The sequence below is a fragment of the Sander vitreus genome, chromosome 10 (assembly GCF_031162955.1).
Source record: "Sander vitreus isolate 19-12246 chromosome 10, sanVit1, whole genome shotgun sequence".
NCBI classification, from domain to species: Eukaryota; Metazoa; Chordata; class Actinopteri; order Perciformes; family Percidae; genus Sander; species Sander vitreus.
In genome coordinates this window covers 16,945,629-16,963,365 of record NC_135864.1, presented here as the reverse complement: position 1 = coordinate 16,963,365, position 17,737 = coordinate 16,945,629, and the positions used below count along the sequence as shown (strand labels likewise).

Here is a 17,737-nt window from a genome sequence, read left to right as displayed (position 1 = left end):
TTATGTAATTACATACACAGGTAACTCACATTCACTATTAAAGTCACAGTGTCTATACAGCTCCACCATATTCAGATGAAAGGAGCTGAGATGAATAAACCATACCAAAGAATTTCTAATAAAGGAAGAAGTTCCACTCTCTCATTACTTCTGGCTTCTGAACTGGTTGCAGTTCCACCAGAGTTCCATATAGGGGGCGCTCACAGGCCAGTGCAGAATGAATGGGACTCTATGGAGTTATACCCCTCAAAATCCACTTTTCTCAGGATATCATTTTTTGTCTAGTAATTTGAATGTTGCATTCGAAAGGGGAGGCTAAGAAAATACACACTGCTGGGTGTTAGATTTTTTTAAAGGGTCTTTTTTGTTCTAAAAAGCCTTTTAAAATGTCAATGGCGTCATACACATATACGGCCAGAGATACTGCTTTACAGCAGGCTCTGAGTCGCTTCCTTTGTTCTCTCGAAGCATCGACAACACAGCTGACAGGTTAGGCTCTCCCTGTTAATACAACACAGCTGACAGGTTAGGCTCTCCCTGTTAATACACGTGCTAGAAAGAGGTTTGTTTTAAAGACCACGCTGAAATATTCACTCTGACATTCTGGTTCTGCTTTGGATGCCATCAAGCGGGATCTCCGATCGTAATCAGTCCTTCACTGACCAATCAGCATTCATTAGCAGAATGCTAGCGTGTTATGGGCAACAACGACTCAACCTGTAAGAAATCGAAAGGACACAAGTACTCGTTCATTCAACTTTTGACCTATAATCCATGTTGAACTTGCAAAAACTACAATCAAATCTGAGATTCCTCAACGACAATCAGGCGAAAGAGACAAATTTAGCCATCTAGCTCCATAGCGTCCCATTCATTTAGCACTGGACCGCGATCACCCCCAGTGGAACTCTGGTGGAACTGCAACCAAATTTGGTACAGTGGGGCTGAATAGGGAGTGGAACGGCTTTCCATAGACAAGCTTTGACCATACTGAGCATTTGACAAAACAATCTCCACTCAAGGGCCACTTACTGCTTATTCTGGAGCCGTGTATTTTGCACAGTTTATTCTTTCAAACATGTCGCACCATGTTGCACCATTACCGCTTGATCAAGGAACTGTGGATCATCAAACTTTCCATCAGTCTAAACACTTTTCAGACACGCAAAAGCCAGCCATGTTGGTTTGAAAGTTGAGCTTGACGGGGCATGTGTGGTTTAATGTAAGAATATGTTAACCAGTGCAAGAGCATGGCTTTATGTGTTTGTTTTGTATAGTTTTAAGACGGTAATGGAAGTAAATGATGCCAGCATTATCCTTTAAACTATAGTGAGTTTGCAGTGTGATTAGATAGAAGTCATGAGAAGTCAAGCCCTTTGCTGATCTTCTTTGGAGTTTGTATCTCCAGGCTCTATTTACACATACAGTACAAACACAGAGACATGTAGGGGGTTGATGCCTGTGGTAACATTAGGCCATTGATTTTAGGAAGTGGGTACAATCTTGTTTGCGTGTCACTCTGTGCGTGTGTGCATAAAAATATCTGTGTCTTGTGATCAGGTTTTGAAACTGGTAAAACATACATTTGGTCTCATGCAGAGTATCTGGGCTTAATAATGAACATCGTGTAACAATTTGTGCTCTCGTTGCTCATGTGTGATAGCAACAGTGACATAGCAACAATCCACTGAACAGTTACAACACCTATCAGACTAAATGACTTGACCCCTTTTGTCATAGCGTCATTGTGGTAATTTTTAATCTGGCTTTATCAATCAAAGCCAATGAAATTATATAAAATCAACCATTATATCTTATCATCTAACAGCATGATAATCAATAACAGTCTAGTAGATAATAGTAAAATAATAGTCTTAGTGGAGTCTACCTCAGTGGTCTTTCATGACTCCTTTGGTAAGGACACACCAGTGGATGTTAAATCAGACTGTAGCTTGATAACATAGCAGAACTTCTGATATTGATCTTGTGTCTTTTATGATTTGTTCTGTTGATGCTGGTCCTGTTTGTTGTTCATAGTGGCAGTAACTCTTTTTAAACCAGTCTGCTGGGGAAATTTTGCAGAATAATGTCTCAAAAATGTTATCAAAATGTGTGTAAAGACACTAAAAGATAACTACTGCTAAAAAAACATAGTGTCTTTAGAATTAACAAACCAATCATAGGGTGGGGTCACCCTGGACACCATCTTGACTTGCTAGATAGACACTTTAGGTCCATAAATTCATGGACAAACCGACTCAGACTCAAAAACACCTTCTAGTCCAGAGAACTAAACACAGCCAAACACTGACACCAACTACAATACTTGTGCAATATCTCAGCTATTTTCACTGTTTTTATAGGTCACAGCAAATGCAATTTATTTTATTTATAACATATATTTTAATCTTTTCTCTATTTTGAATTACTGTTAGGTATGTGTGAATGCGCCGTCAGGATTGCTTCTTAATTTTGTTATACAATGTTGTACAATGACAATAAAATAATTCTATTCTCTGATGCTCTGTACACATAGTAGAGAGTGTTTTCTGTAGCCACAAGCACCACACAGGAAGGGATTTTCTCTACTGCACAGCAGAGAGGTTGATTGAGAAAGAAAAAAAATATTGGGGAGGGAGGGAACTGGTAAGGAAGAGCTGGCTTATATAAAGAAAGAGAGTGGAGCAAGAGCAGAGAGGTATGGTCTGTGAGAACATTCGGGGACACCCACAGAAGGCTGAACTGTAAGTACTAGAGAGTAGTAAATTGGACAATAATACAACTTAACAACTGCAAATATTTTGTGGCTTCACAGAAGGTTACTTTGTTAAAAGGTCATGTTTGCACATTTTAACCCTTGTGTGGTGTTCATATTTTTGTTACACAGCCAATGTTCCTGGGTCTGGTGGACCCACCACATTATTAGGCTTTTAAATTAATGCAGCCATAACAATTTATGTAAAAATAATAAATAATAAATTTACCCCTGTGAGATAACATTTATGATCATAGGATCATTTTCGTTTTTTGTGAGAAAATAAGGAAATTCAATTATAAAAAAGGTAAAAAAATAGAAACAAGATTTTTGATCATTATTGGTGCTTATTTCTTAGAACTTAATCAGAACAGGTGAAAGTGCTTTGTGTGGGAATAGCAGGTGTGAAAGACAACATAGTTTCATATCACCTACATTTAAATACACTCGGGTCCAGTAGACCCGAACACCTCATATGTAATAGTTATGTGTAGGGGGAGTGTACCATGTGCAGTCATTGAAAATAAGTATTATCACATTAAAGTATTTTAGATTTTGTGTCATGGAGGTCCAGTTCTTGTGTATGTGCGTGTATGTATGTCCATGCAGGTTATATATAAATATATAATATAGTTTTGGGGAATTGTCTGCCTGTGTGTGTGTGTGTGTGTGTGTGTGTGTGTGTGTGTGTGTGTGTGTGTGTGTGTAAGGGACCATGGCGGGTCTTGGGAAGAGATTGACGGTGCTACGTTGCCTCACCTTTGTTACGGGTCTGGTGGAGTGTCTGTGTTTTGCTGGAGCCGTGTTCGGATGGGCTTCACTTGTTTTTATCCTGAAGACGGACGGCTACTTCAGTTCTCTGTGCGTCAACACCACAACGTTCAATGCAACGCAGGTCTTAGGTCAGTTTGATATCCTCACCTCCACTACTTTAAATTCTAAGCACCTGGATTTATGAAATGAATTACATCTCTTTATGCAGGCCTCTCTGATCATCACTGTTACCTGTTTAACCACACGTTTCCTAACCCTGGTGCTCCCTCTTTCTCTGTGTTTTGTGTCTACAGATTGCAGTGGACAGGATGAACAGTTGTCACTTGTTTTCACCATTGCCTCCTTTATGAACAATTTCATGACGCTGCCTAATGGTTTCCTGTTTGACCGGTTTGGTACGACAGTGGCTCGGCTTTTTGGAATGTGAGTCAAACAACATCTTAATTACTTTTAGAGGAAAAAGTCAATGAATTTGAAACATTTCCTATGTAATTTTTTTTTTATCAAAACAGTGACTCTGTAGGGGACTAAAATGCTACAAGCCGGGAAGTTAAAGGAATAGTTTGGATTTTTTAAAGTGGGGTTGTGTGAGGTACTTATTATCGATAGTCAGTGGATGGCAGGTCCCCAGTTTGGAGAAGCAGGCAGGAGTACGGACATGAAAGCTAAGCAATGTAGCCTACCGCTGTGGACAGGGGCAGCAGCAAAAACGTATTTTAGCACCTAAACAAAGGCCCACCTTAAAAAATCTATATCAGTTTAAGTGTACGCTATATTTAGAATATTTTCTCTGCTATACCTTGCTGCCAGACAGCCCTTTCCGACAGGAAACTGAAGCCGTTATAGCCATCTATGCTCTCTTTAAAGCTTCGGTTAGTTTGTTTATTGTATTGTTTATTTTGTTCGGTTAGATTGTGTGACTTTGGTGAATACAAACTAACCCTTTAAAACACCAAGGTGAAACTATTCTATATATAGTGTAGGCCTACACTTAAATTGATATAGATTTTTTTTAGGTGGGCTTTTTTTAAGGAGGCCAAAATTTTGCTGTGTGGCTCCGTCCACAGCATTACTTTGCTAAGCTTCTGTGTCTGTGCTCCTGCCTGCATCTCCAAACTGGGGACGTGCTGACCGCTATCTACTGTAGGATGGATGAGTACCTTATACAACCACACTTCAAAAAATCTGAACTATCCCTTTAACTTCCTGGTAGTGGCCTTTTAGTCCCCTACAGCAAATCGCTTCAAAAGAAATTAGCTGTCGCTTCAAAAGGAATAAAATGACAATCATTGTTTAGTAAAGACAAACAATAAGATGTTGTTCATAATTATTAATCAACAAATGCAAGGTGCAGTAGGGAGTACTTTCTCCTAGTTGGTTGTACAGTAGGCCTATGTTTAATAATAAGAGATGTAATGGTTTAATCCAACAACAGTTTGACTGGATTACCTTTAACAAAAATGCAATGCATCATCTTATTCTACATCATCAAATATCACATTCTGCCCATGATTTGAATTGATTTAAGGTATATTTGACTAAATTTGTTGCTTAAACAACAATATACTACTTCAAAGAGTGCTTTTAATTTTGTTTTTATCTGTGTCTCAACGCTGTGCAAACAATAGACAGGCATTTTAATAAAAAAACACTTAAATGTCATATTCATTTATTTTTAATCCGTTCATACTTTTGTATGTGTTTATACACTTCTTGTTCTAAAATATGAAGCTGGATTTGTAACAGAATATCCATCCATGAGATAAAACATAAATAAACAAGAAAGCTTGTTTACGATTGATTTAGCATCGAGAGTTATATGATGCAGACTCTGCCTGTGGTGGCTAAGCTAATGCTACAGAAGTCTGTCTGCAGTCTGTCTCTGCTATTTACGTCTGAGCGATTCCCTTATCTGTTTGCTTACAGACAGACAGCTGTTTTTCTCACATGGAGATAGAGAGAGCGTCAGTCACAGAGAGGGGAGAGGAAAGATCTTGTTTGTATTTATGTGAAATGTTGATATGCATTTGGATATAGTACAAGCTCCTGTGAAGTAAAAGGGACATGTAGGACAGCTAGAAGCAAGAAGGCAGACAGAGAGGTCAGAGTAGCTCCCTCGGGGGATCTTATGTAAAATAGCATCAGCAACAGACATATGAATAGAGCTGCAGTGTACATACCAGAGCCTGACACTTAGCAATGCAGAATGTAAAGAAAGTGTTTTATGAGAAAGGGAGCAGTTAAGAAAACAAAGCAATAAAGCTGGAAAGAGGAAACGAATGATTAAGAAATAGAAAGGTCAAGACTTTTAATCACCAAAGGATGACGAATGTCAGGAAGAAATGTTGTTTTTAGTGCAGATGCTCAGACGCTGTGATGAAAAGCCCTACCACCCCAGATATATCTAAATCCACAATAACAAACAAGGGTAGATCTTTGCCAGAAAAGGAAATTAAAGTCAGCCAAAAGCAAACAGCAGCAGAGGAACCTGTGTGTGAACGTCTATTTAGCGTGACTTTTAAGAAATTTGAGTCTCAAACATGACTCACGCTCTCATGCCTGTTAACTGTGAAGCTCCTACTAAGCCAATAAAATGGCATGATAATGCTGGAGTTTGTTTTCCCCAACAGATTTCTTTACACTTTGGGTACTTTGATGGTGGCCTTCTCGACTGCAGGTGAAAAAACATTTCTCCGTCTCTTTGTTGTGTGCTCTCTCAGTCTCAGGAACCTCATAAAAAGAAGAAGTAAAATGTTACAGCTGCGGATGCTCATTTTCCCCATTCATTTCTTTTCCCACCAGCTTTGTCCAACCTGTTGTTCCCAGCTCTCTCCTTCCTGGCAGTGGGCGGCATCCTGTTTCTAATAACCAACATGCAGGTACTGAAGCAGTAGTTCCGAATAAAAAGATGATTGTCAGTTTTTAATCTTAATTCATCTTTCATTTGTCAATTATTTAATTGATTACTATATAAAATGTTGTGAGAACTGACTGTCAGAATATCAGAATATCTCAGGGTCCAAGGTGACATACTGAAATTGCTTTTTTTTAATCCAACCCAGAGTCTGAAACCCCAAAATAATCAATGTATCATGATACAAAACAGAGAAAAGCAGCAAATCTTTAAACTGCACTGGGGAATTGAACCAAAATGGTTGTTGATTCATTTTGATAGACTAGTCGATTAATTCTTTTAGCTCTAATTCACATTTTTATTTTTCAGAATCAGTGGATGGTTAATATCTGTTCTAAATTGTAATTGGAACATTGCTGCAAGGTCAATCATGTCCTATTAGGTGGTCTATTTTTTTTAAATTTTACCTCCTGTAAAAAACAAAGTCTGTAGGCTTCTGTCTCAATTTAAAGTTTAATGATATATTTTCTTTCAGCTATTTCTGAATGCCTGCATGTTTGCTCTATCACAGAGAAAGACACATCATCAAGAACCATTTTTTTGAGGAAAGCTGAGACAGAGACAGAGGTTTGATGTTCAACAGTAGATCTTAGTGTCACCAGTGCACTTTTGTTGGCTGTAGGGCTTTTCTCAGACTGAGCTAATGATTTTGTGGGAAAAAAACACAAAGCCCTCACAGGGAAACGGTCGTAAACCACACCCTAATATAAGTTTGATAATCATCAATATCCTATGTTCAGCCTGACAAGATTATTAGCAACCTTATTAAAAAGAGATAAGTCAACAAATGTATCTTGTAATGAAAGGATGTACAGAGCTAATGCAGAAAGAAAGAAAGAAAGAAAGAAAGAAAGAAAGAAAGAAAGAAAGAAAGAAAGAAAGAAAGAAAGAAACAGTTAAGCTTCAAGACAGCCTCCTGGTGTCTTTATTTAAAACTGTGCATACTTGTTGCTGAGAACACTTGCTTTGTGAGGAATAAAACACCAAGGTGTGTTATGTGTGTTTATTTTAATTATAAGAAAATATGGAGAAGAGAGAATCAGAAAAGTTAGGTAACAAAGGAAGGTAAGAAGTCATGTTGACCTGTGAGTGTTACAGTCAATGCGCTCATTAGTAAAGGACTTTCAGAGAAAGTGTCAGTGTGTTCCGATTGCCGAGTATAGTTTCCTGCAAAGTAGACTGAACAGTATTCAGCCATGTTGAGTAAGAGTCCAAACCATAGGGAGCAAAAATGCTCAGTTCAAAGGGAGCTGTGAACTGGTTGGGGAAGAACTAACAACAGACCAGGAAGTAGGGAGTACTGTTTATGAACACTGTGGAATGAAACAACTTCTGTATCATTCTTAATCAATTTAAATTTCTCTCCTAAAGGTAGGAAACCTTTTTGGCTCACATCGCTCCACCATCATCACTCTCTATAACGGGGCCTTCGATTCCTCCTCAGCACTCTTCCTTGTCATCAAGGTGAAAAACATTAACAGCTGTCATGTGTGAAACATATTTATTCCATATCATATTGTGACGGTGAGCTTCACCCTGTCTTATCTTCTCCTGCAGCTGTTAAACGAGGCTGGCGTCTCTCTCCGCTCCTCCTTCCTCTTCCTGTCCGCCTGCAGCTTCATTCACCTGCTCAGGACTTTCTTCCTGATGCCCAGAGTCCACATACCCTACACCCTGCCTGATCACTACACATACGGGTACAAATCAAGTGAAAATAGGGCTCATTATTTCCTGATTTTCTGAATTTAGTTTGTTGCAAATATTAAAAAAATGATAATAAGCAATAACGAAAAGACACAAGTAATAATTTGGTTTTAAAAATGCTACAGACTTGGCTTACTTGAGATGAAGCTTGACGTCTACTCTACAGTTCACAGTACAAATCAGTGTGCTCTTACAGCAGTGAGAGAGCATAAACATTTAACTTTTCCTCATCCAACAAAACTGGTTCATGATCAATACATTCAGTTGCAAATGTTGAAAGGCAAACAAACAATTAATGGATTAAAGTGTCTTGCAAAACCACAAATTATTATTATTTTACATTCCTTGAAAAAAGTCCTTCATATGCTGTTATGCGATTATTATTATTATTTTTTTATTTAACCTTTATTTAACCAGGTAGGCCGTTGATAACAGGTTCTCATTTGCAACGGCGATCTGGCCAAGAAAAGCATAGGCGTGCAAGACAACATATAGTTTCACATTCAATAAAGTACAAGAATACAGAATACAATACGCTACATAAAGTGCAGATTAAGTGGGCATTACAAATGACGTAGTGAGGTGTAAATAAGTCAATGGATATGCAGTACATGAACAGAGAGTCAATACACTGCTGAGATGGTGTAAAGAGTCAATGGTGTAATGAGTCAATAAACAGTTAGTCTAGTGGTCTAGTGAAGTAGATCAGTTATAACACAATATATATATATATATGAATAGACAGTCTAGATAAATGCTAAAGTGTAGTGAAGAGTCAATATACAGTTAGTGCAAGTTGCGGTCTATTAAGTGAGGTAGATCAGTAATAACACAGTAAGCAGTAATATAAATGCTGAATGTAGTGAAGAGTTAATGCAGTGTTAGTGCAGATTGTGGTCTAGATAGCGAATTAGATCAGTAGATCTGCAGATTATAGCTGGTTATGACTTGAAAACCTCATTTGAAAAAGTAAATAACTCCCACAATGCTATCAGTCTGTGTCTGACCCACTGTGACTTTTGACCTTTGTCAGGATAACCTGTGGTAAATCACATAGTCTGAGCTCAGAGCAGACAACAGCCAATGCTAACACACAGATAGCGACAGAGGAAATGCCCTTCAACAAGGAACCTGTGAAACAAGGTTTGTTGAGTCTACAGTGGCACAGATAATGACATAGTAAGATATAACAGAAGAAAGTAATCATACATCCTATTTCTCTTCATCTTTTTTTCCTTCCTCGTCTTCATCTATCTCTGTGGCCTCTCCTCATCTCTCTCAGAGAAGAGTTTCCGTGAGTGTGTGATGTCCAGGTTCTTTGTGTGGCACCTGCTTTGGTTGTCGGTGATGCAGCTCAGACATTACCTCTTTATCGGCACCCTCAACCCCATGCTGCAGCGGCTGACGGCAGGAGAGCCTTCGCTGGGTAAACACACACAAACACTACATCATGTCTTAGCAAAGATGGATGTTTGTGCAAACCTTCCTCATTAGGTCCATGAAGTTACCTGAATACTAACCGGTTAGCCTGTGCTTTAACTAAGAGGTTGTGACTAAAGTAATATAATATAAGCAAGAAAAGATGCTCAGATAGAAAGTAGTAGTGGTAGACTTGTTAAACTGTTTGTTGGCGTTTCATGTCTGTAACCATCTTGTCCTTGCCTGTGTGTCCCTGCAGTGAGCCAGTACACCAATGCCTTTGCCATAACGCAGCTGTGTGGTGTGCTGTGTGCTCCCTGGAACGGTCTCATCATGGACAGACTCAAGGGCAAACCTCGGGCTGCAGGTGACATACTAATACTACTAAGGACTAGTAATGAACCCAACAGGCCACATCCATGGCAGACCTACTATCAGTGTGTCCCGGGTGTGCTCTCAGGGGCCCAGCATGTCAGTGGGCTCTTGCATGTCTAAAGGGACAATAAATGTTAATTGAAAACAGTCCCATTACTAACTCTAAGGAATAAATAGAAGTCCAATTGCCATGACCACCAACCTCATGTTTCTTTTAACAATTCTACAAAACAAAATTGCATAAGAGAAAAACTTAATTGTTTCTAAGATTTGCTTTTTCATCATAATTTTTGTTATTTTTTTAAGGTGTGTGTTTTCATTTGTGTGTGTTTGTAGGAGAGAGTGAACAGGAAGCAGACCTGCGGGCCTCGGGGCTTTCTCTCTTCCTGACGGCGTTGCAGTGTCTACTGTTCTCAGTTTGTGCTTCCACCCCGTACCTGTCGCTTCAGTACCTCACCTTCACCCTGCAGGTGCTCAACCGCTCCTTCCTCTACGGGGGAAACGCAGCCTTCATCAGTGTGGCGTGAGTATCAAACACACACACAAATACAAACATGCACAAACAATGTAATGGACAACACTTAAGTATCCTATATTTATTCTTATCTGCTTATAACAACATTATAATGTTATATTTTATAAACATATGTTAAAGTGTTTAGGGTGGGTTAAAGTGAAGTGTTAACCTTTAACTTTAAGCAATCAGAAAGTATTTAATGTTTAAGAAATGTGGGATTTCTTCTTTTCTACGCTCTATGTCTTTTTCACCACTTCCTTCTCTTTGCCATTTCATCATTGTTTGTGTGTGTGTGTGTGTGTGTGTGTGTGTGTGTGTGTGTGTGTGTGGTGTGTGTGTGTGTGCGTGTGTGTGTGTGTGTGTGTGTGTGTGTGTGTGTGTGTGTGTGTGTGTGTGTGTGTGTGTGTGTGTGTGTGTGTGTATATGTGTGTAGTTTTCCGTCATGCCATTTTGGGAAGCTGTATGGTCTGGTCATGGCTCTGTCTGCAGTTTTTTCTCTGCTGCAGTATGCCTGCTTTGCTGTGGTGAATGGTCCTCTGGATGGAGACCCTTTATATGTGAGTACACAACATATAGCTGATACAACTGTAAATCTTACTCTGGTCCTCCTTCCCCTATAACCCTCTTTATCTATGAACACTCCTCTCACTGCTTGCTCCTCTCTCCTTTCACGTGTGTGCAGGTAAACATCGCTCTGACGCTGCTCAGCCTGCTCGCCTTCATCCATCCCCTCTCTGTCTTCCTGCACTGTCGAAGTCTCGCCTCCCAGCGAGCCATCAATGCCTCCTCCTTAAGTGGGTCAAATGAGAACCACACTTAAAATGTTCTTACAATCACCAGTGGCACTGCTATCTCTTTAGATGAATTGATTAATGGTGCTCTTATGGCTGTGTTGTGTTGCCTCGTGTATCTTCAAGTGCTTTTCGTATTGCAGTGAAGTGTGGTTTCAGGTACAGCGGCACATTCGCCACACTCTCGAATCAAGTTTAAATTGAATGTATCTATAATAATTAGGAGGTTCTAGTTTGCAGCCTGCTGCAGTTGACAGGTTGCATAACACTTTACCTCTTTGAGATTTCCAGGATACATCATTTTATTTTCACTTAGACATAGATCTTTTTACACTCTTCTACAATGTTAGAGTGTCAGCTGATGGTGCTTTTTGGAAACCCAGCTTTAGCAACAAGCTAATACACTGTCTGTTTTTACAGTTAAAATTCCTTGTGCTAGCTGCTTTCCATGATTGTGACATATCTTTATGTTTCTTGTTTTTTACAGTCCTATTAACTGATCTCTGCACAGATCACTTTACCATGTGAGTTCATTCAGGTACATCAAATAGAGTAGGGGACACAGCTCTGCCATCTGCTGGCCACTCAGGTAATGATATAACTACTCGGCCAAACATTAACCAACAGTTCAATGATCCGCTTTTATGTTTTGGTTGTATCTAACATATTAAGTCGCAGCTGTTGTGTCTGTGTAGTTCAGGAGAAGAATTTATTGTCATGAAAGATTAAAAAAAAAAAGGGAAATGTGTCATTTTGCTTTTACCAGTAAGTTTTAGCTTGGTTATATGTATTTTGCTGAAATGCCAAGACTGAAGTGGTGGTAATGTTGAAATGTAATGTTTGAATATGCAAACTCTTTATCTTGCTGCAACAAATGAAATGTATCTTGTGATATGAACTTTGGAAGTGTAGTAAAGAGAATTGTAACTTTTTTATCATTCATTTTGCCCAAATGTTTCAGTTTTCAGCTATTGTGAGAAATATGATGCACTTGCAGGCAACTATTTCAGATGGTGTAGAAAATGCCATTTTAATCCAGTAATAGGACATTTAAAAAAGACTATAAATGAAACATAAATGGAACTGTATGTACACCTTGACATACAAATATCCAATTACAGTTTTTTACAGTCGCTAGGATACATTTCTCAATACTCAGGTCACTTTTTCAAAACTCTTAACACAGTTCTCTTCAACTTCAGCTCGGCACAGCAGTTCATTTCAAATTCAAAATGCACTAAAACTACCAAATCACTTCATACATGTCTCAAATCAACTCCTTCTCCCATAACACTAGCAAAGGTTGACAGCCAACAGACACACTTTGTCACCCACAAAACAATGACCTAAAATACACTAACAACAGGTATCATTATACATTGTTTTCTTATGTAAAACAAGGACACCTCTCTACTGTTTAGAATTCACTGCAATATATGTTACTGGAATGAATCAGACATGATGCAGTATGCTTCAATATATTGTATGTCTTTTATTTGCACTGAGTAATTCCAAAATACAAGAATTTGTACACACCATCCACTGACACAGATACAATAGGAATGCTAATCTACTCGGTCTTCTGCATTTGGCCACAGGTTCTCATCCACATCACATCTTATAACATCTAGGGAAATACACCTAGGAAAGAATCTTCTGGCATGCCTAAGCCATCCCTGACAATTTTCTGCTGATATGTCCAGGCATCCAGCATTCATTGCTTCCAGGAGGGACATTTGATTATGTGGATGGTGGTCATAAGCCTTCCACCTCCATTAGGAAAACAAATCCTCTATGGGGTTGAGGAATGGAGAGTAAGGTGGGAGGAAAAGTGACACCATTTTGGGATGGGCTGCAAACCACTGGGTGACTGCACGGGAGTGGTGAAATGCAACACCAACATAAGAGTTAGGCTATTGCAGTAGTATCCATTACCTAAAATGTATGTCTTTGTGTGTGTTTGGTTTTGTTCAAAAACAGTTCTGTATTTTACAGTATTGTGATCTTACCTGGACATATTGGTTCCTGAGTTGCCTGACACGTTCAGAGTTCCTCTCAAAAGGCACAGTATACAACTGCTTCATCCTGACCTGATGTTTTTTCAGGACTCTAGAAATAGTTTGCATACACTGTGAATATTTTCAAAAGTAACGTTGTCTGCCAAGACTCTGTCGCGAATCTCAGTGAGTTTTATGCCGTTGTTTCTGATGACCATATCAACAATGGCAGTTTCTTGCACATCAGTGAACATCCTACGTCTCCCACCTGTGTGAGGTAGACGTTGAGTCCTAAGCAGAACAGCAAAAGCAATTACACACAAGTTACACACAGTCTTTGCTCTATTTACTTCTGTAATGTGCAGCTCAGTCAGATGCCATTCAGAATACAAGTTACCTGTTGGTTTGCTGGAAAACTCTAACAATAGATGCCACTGTTGAGCGTTGCAGATTTGGCTGTACTCTCTAACCAGCCTCTCTCATTGAGAGACCATGATTGATTACATGATCAATTACAGTAGCTCTAATCTCATCTGAGACTATAGCTCTTGATCTTCCTCTTCTTCTTCCACCACGCATATGAATTCCTCGCCCCCTCCAAGCCACTCTTCTTCCTCTTTCAGCCACTTCTCCATCTCTGGCTGGCTCCATGTTTATGTCACAATACAAAACTATTCTGAGGTTGTCTCCTTTTGTAATGAAATTGAAAGAGTAACACCTGTGTAGGTGTTCAGCCATAATGAGAACAGATGTGGTTGGTCCAATTGTCCAATTGTTTCATAGCATTTAATTTTTCGATTCAAAATATATTTCATTACAATATTACTGTAGAAATGTAGCAAATTGCTGTCTTGTTCAGTTTTTTATTATGTTATTGTTTTGAACTTAAGTTTAACAGTTTTGAAAACAGTATGTTAGCATGTGCAAATTGGCCTGTAGGTACATTGGCGGTTTTGGCGGATTAGCATTTTGACGGTTGTTGTGTTGAAGTGAGAAAAGAATGAATGTCATTTGAAAGATGTAGTTATTGAATGCATTTTGTGCCAAAGCAATGATAAATGATCCACAATTTAGCCCACATATACTTTTGTTGTGCTCACTGTGTGAAGAGTTTTGAAAACGTGACCCAAGTATTGAGAAATGCGTCCTAGCAACTGTAAAAAACTGTATATTAAAATTAAAATTAAAGTGATATTGAACTGGATATTTGATTGGACCCTGAATTCCCTGTTTTTTTGTTTGTTTTTTTCTCCCAGTGTTTAGTTTGCTGAGTCCATGCTTTCAGTTGATTAAGTTCATCGATTTTGTCCATCATAAGTCGACAATGTTCAGCAATGCAATGTTGAATCGTTGGAGAACTCTTTAAAAAAAGATCTGATTCTATAAATTAAGTTTAAACTAAATTAGTTTAAACTAATCAGAATTCACAGCAGCCTCAGGGGATAGTCCGTTGTCTCCAGTTATACTCTTGGCAGTCTGGGTAGGAGTTGCCATGATGTTCCTGATAGTGGTGGAGAGGCTTCACACGGGGCAGAATCATCTCTGGCAGGGTTTAAACCTGAAATAACAGGCACACAGCAACCCCCACAACAGCCTCTCTCAAGTTCCCTGTACACCTGCTGTGTGACAACGCAGTGAGCCCAGAAAAAAGACTGCATTATGTGTGTGTGTGTGTGTGTGTGTGTGTGTGTGTGTGTGTGTGCGTGTGTGCGTGTGTGCGTGTGTGCGTGTGTGTGTGTGTGTGCGTGTGCGTGTGCGTGTGCGTGTGTGTGCAGGCAACTTGTGTATGGTGACAGGTTTCCCCCTTGCATCTGCGTCACATATGATGATCAAAACCTCAGTATCTTGGCGATTTAAAAATAAAGACTTGCATAAACAAATATATGACATAAATGGGAGCGAAGGTGGGAGGAGTGGAGGATACAAACAAGCAGGCTTGTTAATGAGGGCATTTGTTGTGTGATGTTTTGCTTTCTTTAATCTGACTAAATCTGTCGGAGGGACCGAAGAAGGCTTTATGACACATAGATTTGATAGTTTTTTTTGGGGATTTTTGATTAGATATCAAAATGTGCCAACTAACTCATGTCAGTTCTCTTTGATTGGAGCAACAGCAGAAAAACTGTAATGGCCTCACTCTATTAACCTTAATGTGCTGTTTTCCATCTGCTATGGGAAGCTGGTGGGGAAACAAATTATCTCTGACACTGAATGAAACAGGATAGGTGAGTTTTTGGTTGCAACTCAAAACAAAGCACACTAAACAAGACTAACTGTAATTTCTTACAAAACAGAGACAAAAGACAAAACAATGCAGTGAATAATGAATTACACTAGTAGTGTGTGGACACTTTTTGTAAGTTTTTTTTTTATTTTTTAAGATAATTTTTTGGGGCTTTTTCCTTTATTTGATAGTGACAGTGGATAGGAAAAATGGGAGAGAGATGGGGGATGACACGCTGCAAAGGGACGGACTCAAACCCGGGCCGCTGCAAAGGACTCAGCCTACATGGGGCGCACACTCTTACTGGGGGAGCTAGAGTTCGCCCTGTAAGCTTGATCTGGGACAGTTTTTCATGGTTTGTTTAAGTGGTGAAAAGTACATTAACTCAAGTGCTGTACAGTAAAGTTTTGAGATATTTGTACTTCATATGTGTTCCAGTTTTATGCTATACACTTTTACTTCACTACATTTCACAGGGAAATATCGTTTCTCAGATAGAAAGGTACGGTGGCCGACAGGGGAAAACGCCCTGCAACTTAAGAAAACACACACAAATAGACAAAACACAAGCAAATTAAGAAAACAACTTCATTAATTTAACAGTGCAGCATTCAGCAAACACGCTGCAAATACACACAACACAACCAAATACATAAACGTGCTGCAAATATGAAACGATGCAAAAAGAAAAGCACACAAACCCAGAAAACAAAAGCAACAAAAAAACGCAGCATCTAGATTACACAACGGAAGTTTTCCAGACCTCTAGAGGGAGCAGCTAGTGGAACAGCTTGATTTTCGACCCCACAGGGAGAGGTCCGAAAGGCGCATTACTGAAGTATAGGCCTACTCAAGTGTAATATCGTGATTATACAACAACGGTTACCAACAAAATAAGTGATCAATCTGTATTCATATTGTGGAGCAATTCGCTCTTGAAATACAAAAACCAGACAGGATTTATAGTCCCTCCCTGTTTAGTAAACCAGCCGATTTACCGTGGGATTTATCAATCTGAATAAATCCCGCTCGCACATATAAACACAAAACTGCTTTGCTAACTCCAACGTGTTGTAAGTAAGACATCTGCTGAAAAAGTTATTGTATTCATTAGCATGATTGTTTTTGTGCTTGTAATAGGTGTACAAAGTGAAAAAGCCCAAAGTCCACCCCAAAGGGACTTACCATCTCCAACAGAAAACACTGTTCACAAACTGCTCCAAACAGTTCTATTGTAGTCCAGCCTTTACTTCCGTGACAAACGTGCGCCACTTTATAACACATGTTATAATGCTCGCCTAGCTGCTAGCGTGGCACGCCCTCATACTTTGCTTCTGACTGGCTTGTAGTGCTGACCTACTGTAGGTACTGCGCATGTGCGACTCCCAACAAAGATGGAACAGAAGTGAGGTGCCTCACTCTGTAGCTAAAACAGAGAGCTCAACACACAGGGTGAAAAGAGGAGCTGCAGCAATGTGCAGTGCAACAAAAATATGGTGGTTTTTGAAAATTAAACCATGTAAACCTATTTTGATATAACCTCTAAATACAATTATGAACCTGAAAATGAGCATAATATGAGCACTTTAAATTAGGTGGATGCATTGTTAAACTTAAAACATTGGCTTTTGCAGGATGGCTCTCCATTTATTATTGCCAATAAATGTTTCTGGTGATCCTTATACGATGGAGAACTGGCCAGCAGCATTTTTTTGGTTGTGTCTTTATCTTTACCGGCGTAATAAGCTGCAGCTACCCACCTTGACTAAAGGGTTTTCACCTGGTATTCTATTGCTGTATCACGACTAAAACCATGGTATTCTCACGTCATGTCTGTGTAACGTTACACTCGCTACCTCACTACAGATGATAGGCCATGCTTAGAACATAAAACTTTTCCATAACCGGTGGGCAAACATGCTGGCACGTCCCAGTTACATAGTAAATGCCGTAAACATATTCTTTGTAAATCTTTAGAATCATTCACCGAAAAAAACAAGCAGGCGTGCCTTGTTGCACGATATAAATTTTTGTCAAAACTTGTCATTTCCAGCGTATAGCTTGCTAGCTCGGAGGTTGTTGTTGTTGTTGATGTTACCAGTAGCGAAGGGATTTTGAAAACGGTGATTCACAAATTGCAGAAGGGGAGGGGCAAAGCCTGACATCTGGCACAGAGCCACATTCTGGATGTCAGGCTTTATCCTTCCTGGCAATGTATTTTCTTTGTGCCACACTGTAAAATACCCAAAAGTAGTTAGATTAGCACC

At 39.3% G+C, this 17,737-nt stretch overlaps 1 protein-coding gene across 1 annotated transcript; it reads left to right on the top strand.

The window, feature by feature from the left end:
- Positions 1 to 2,642: 2,642 nt before the first annotated feature.
- Positions 2,643 to 12,191, top strand: slc43a3b (solute carrier family 43 member 3b). Its single transcript, XM_078260577.1, has 13 exons — positions 2,643 to 2,744; positions 3,466 to 3,657; positions 3,823 to 3,952; positions 6,160 to 6,206; positions 6,332 to 6,408; positions 7,815 to 7,907; positions 8,001 to 8,140; positions 9,181 to 9,290; positions 9,430 to 9,573; positions 9,826 to 9,933; positions 10,278 to 10,464; positions 10,892 to 11,015; positions 11,141 to 12,191. The coding sequence occupies exons 2-13, from the start codon at positions 3,471 to 3,473 to the stop codon at positions 11,276 to 11,278; spliced, it is 1,485 nt and encodes a 494-aa protein (XP_078116703.1). The 5' UTR covers positions 2,643 to 2,744; positions 3,466 to 3,470; the 3' UTR covers positions 11,279 to 12,191.
- The last annotated feature ends 5,546 nt before the right edge of the window (positions 12,192 to 17,737 follow it).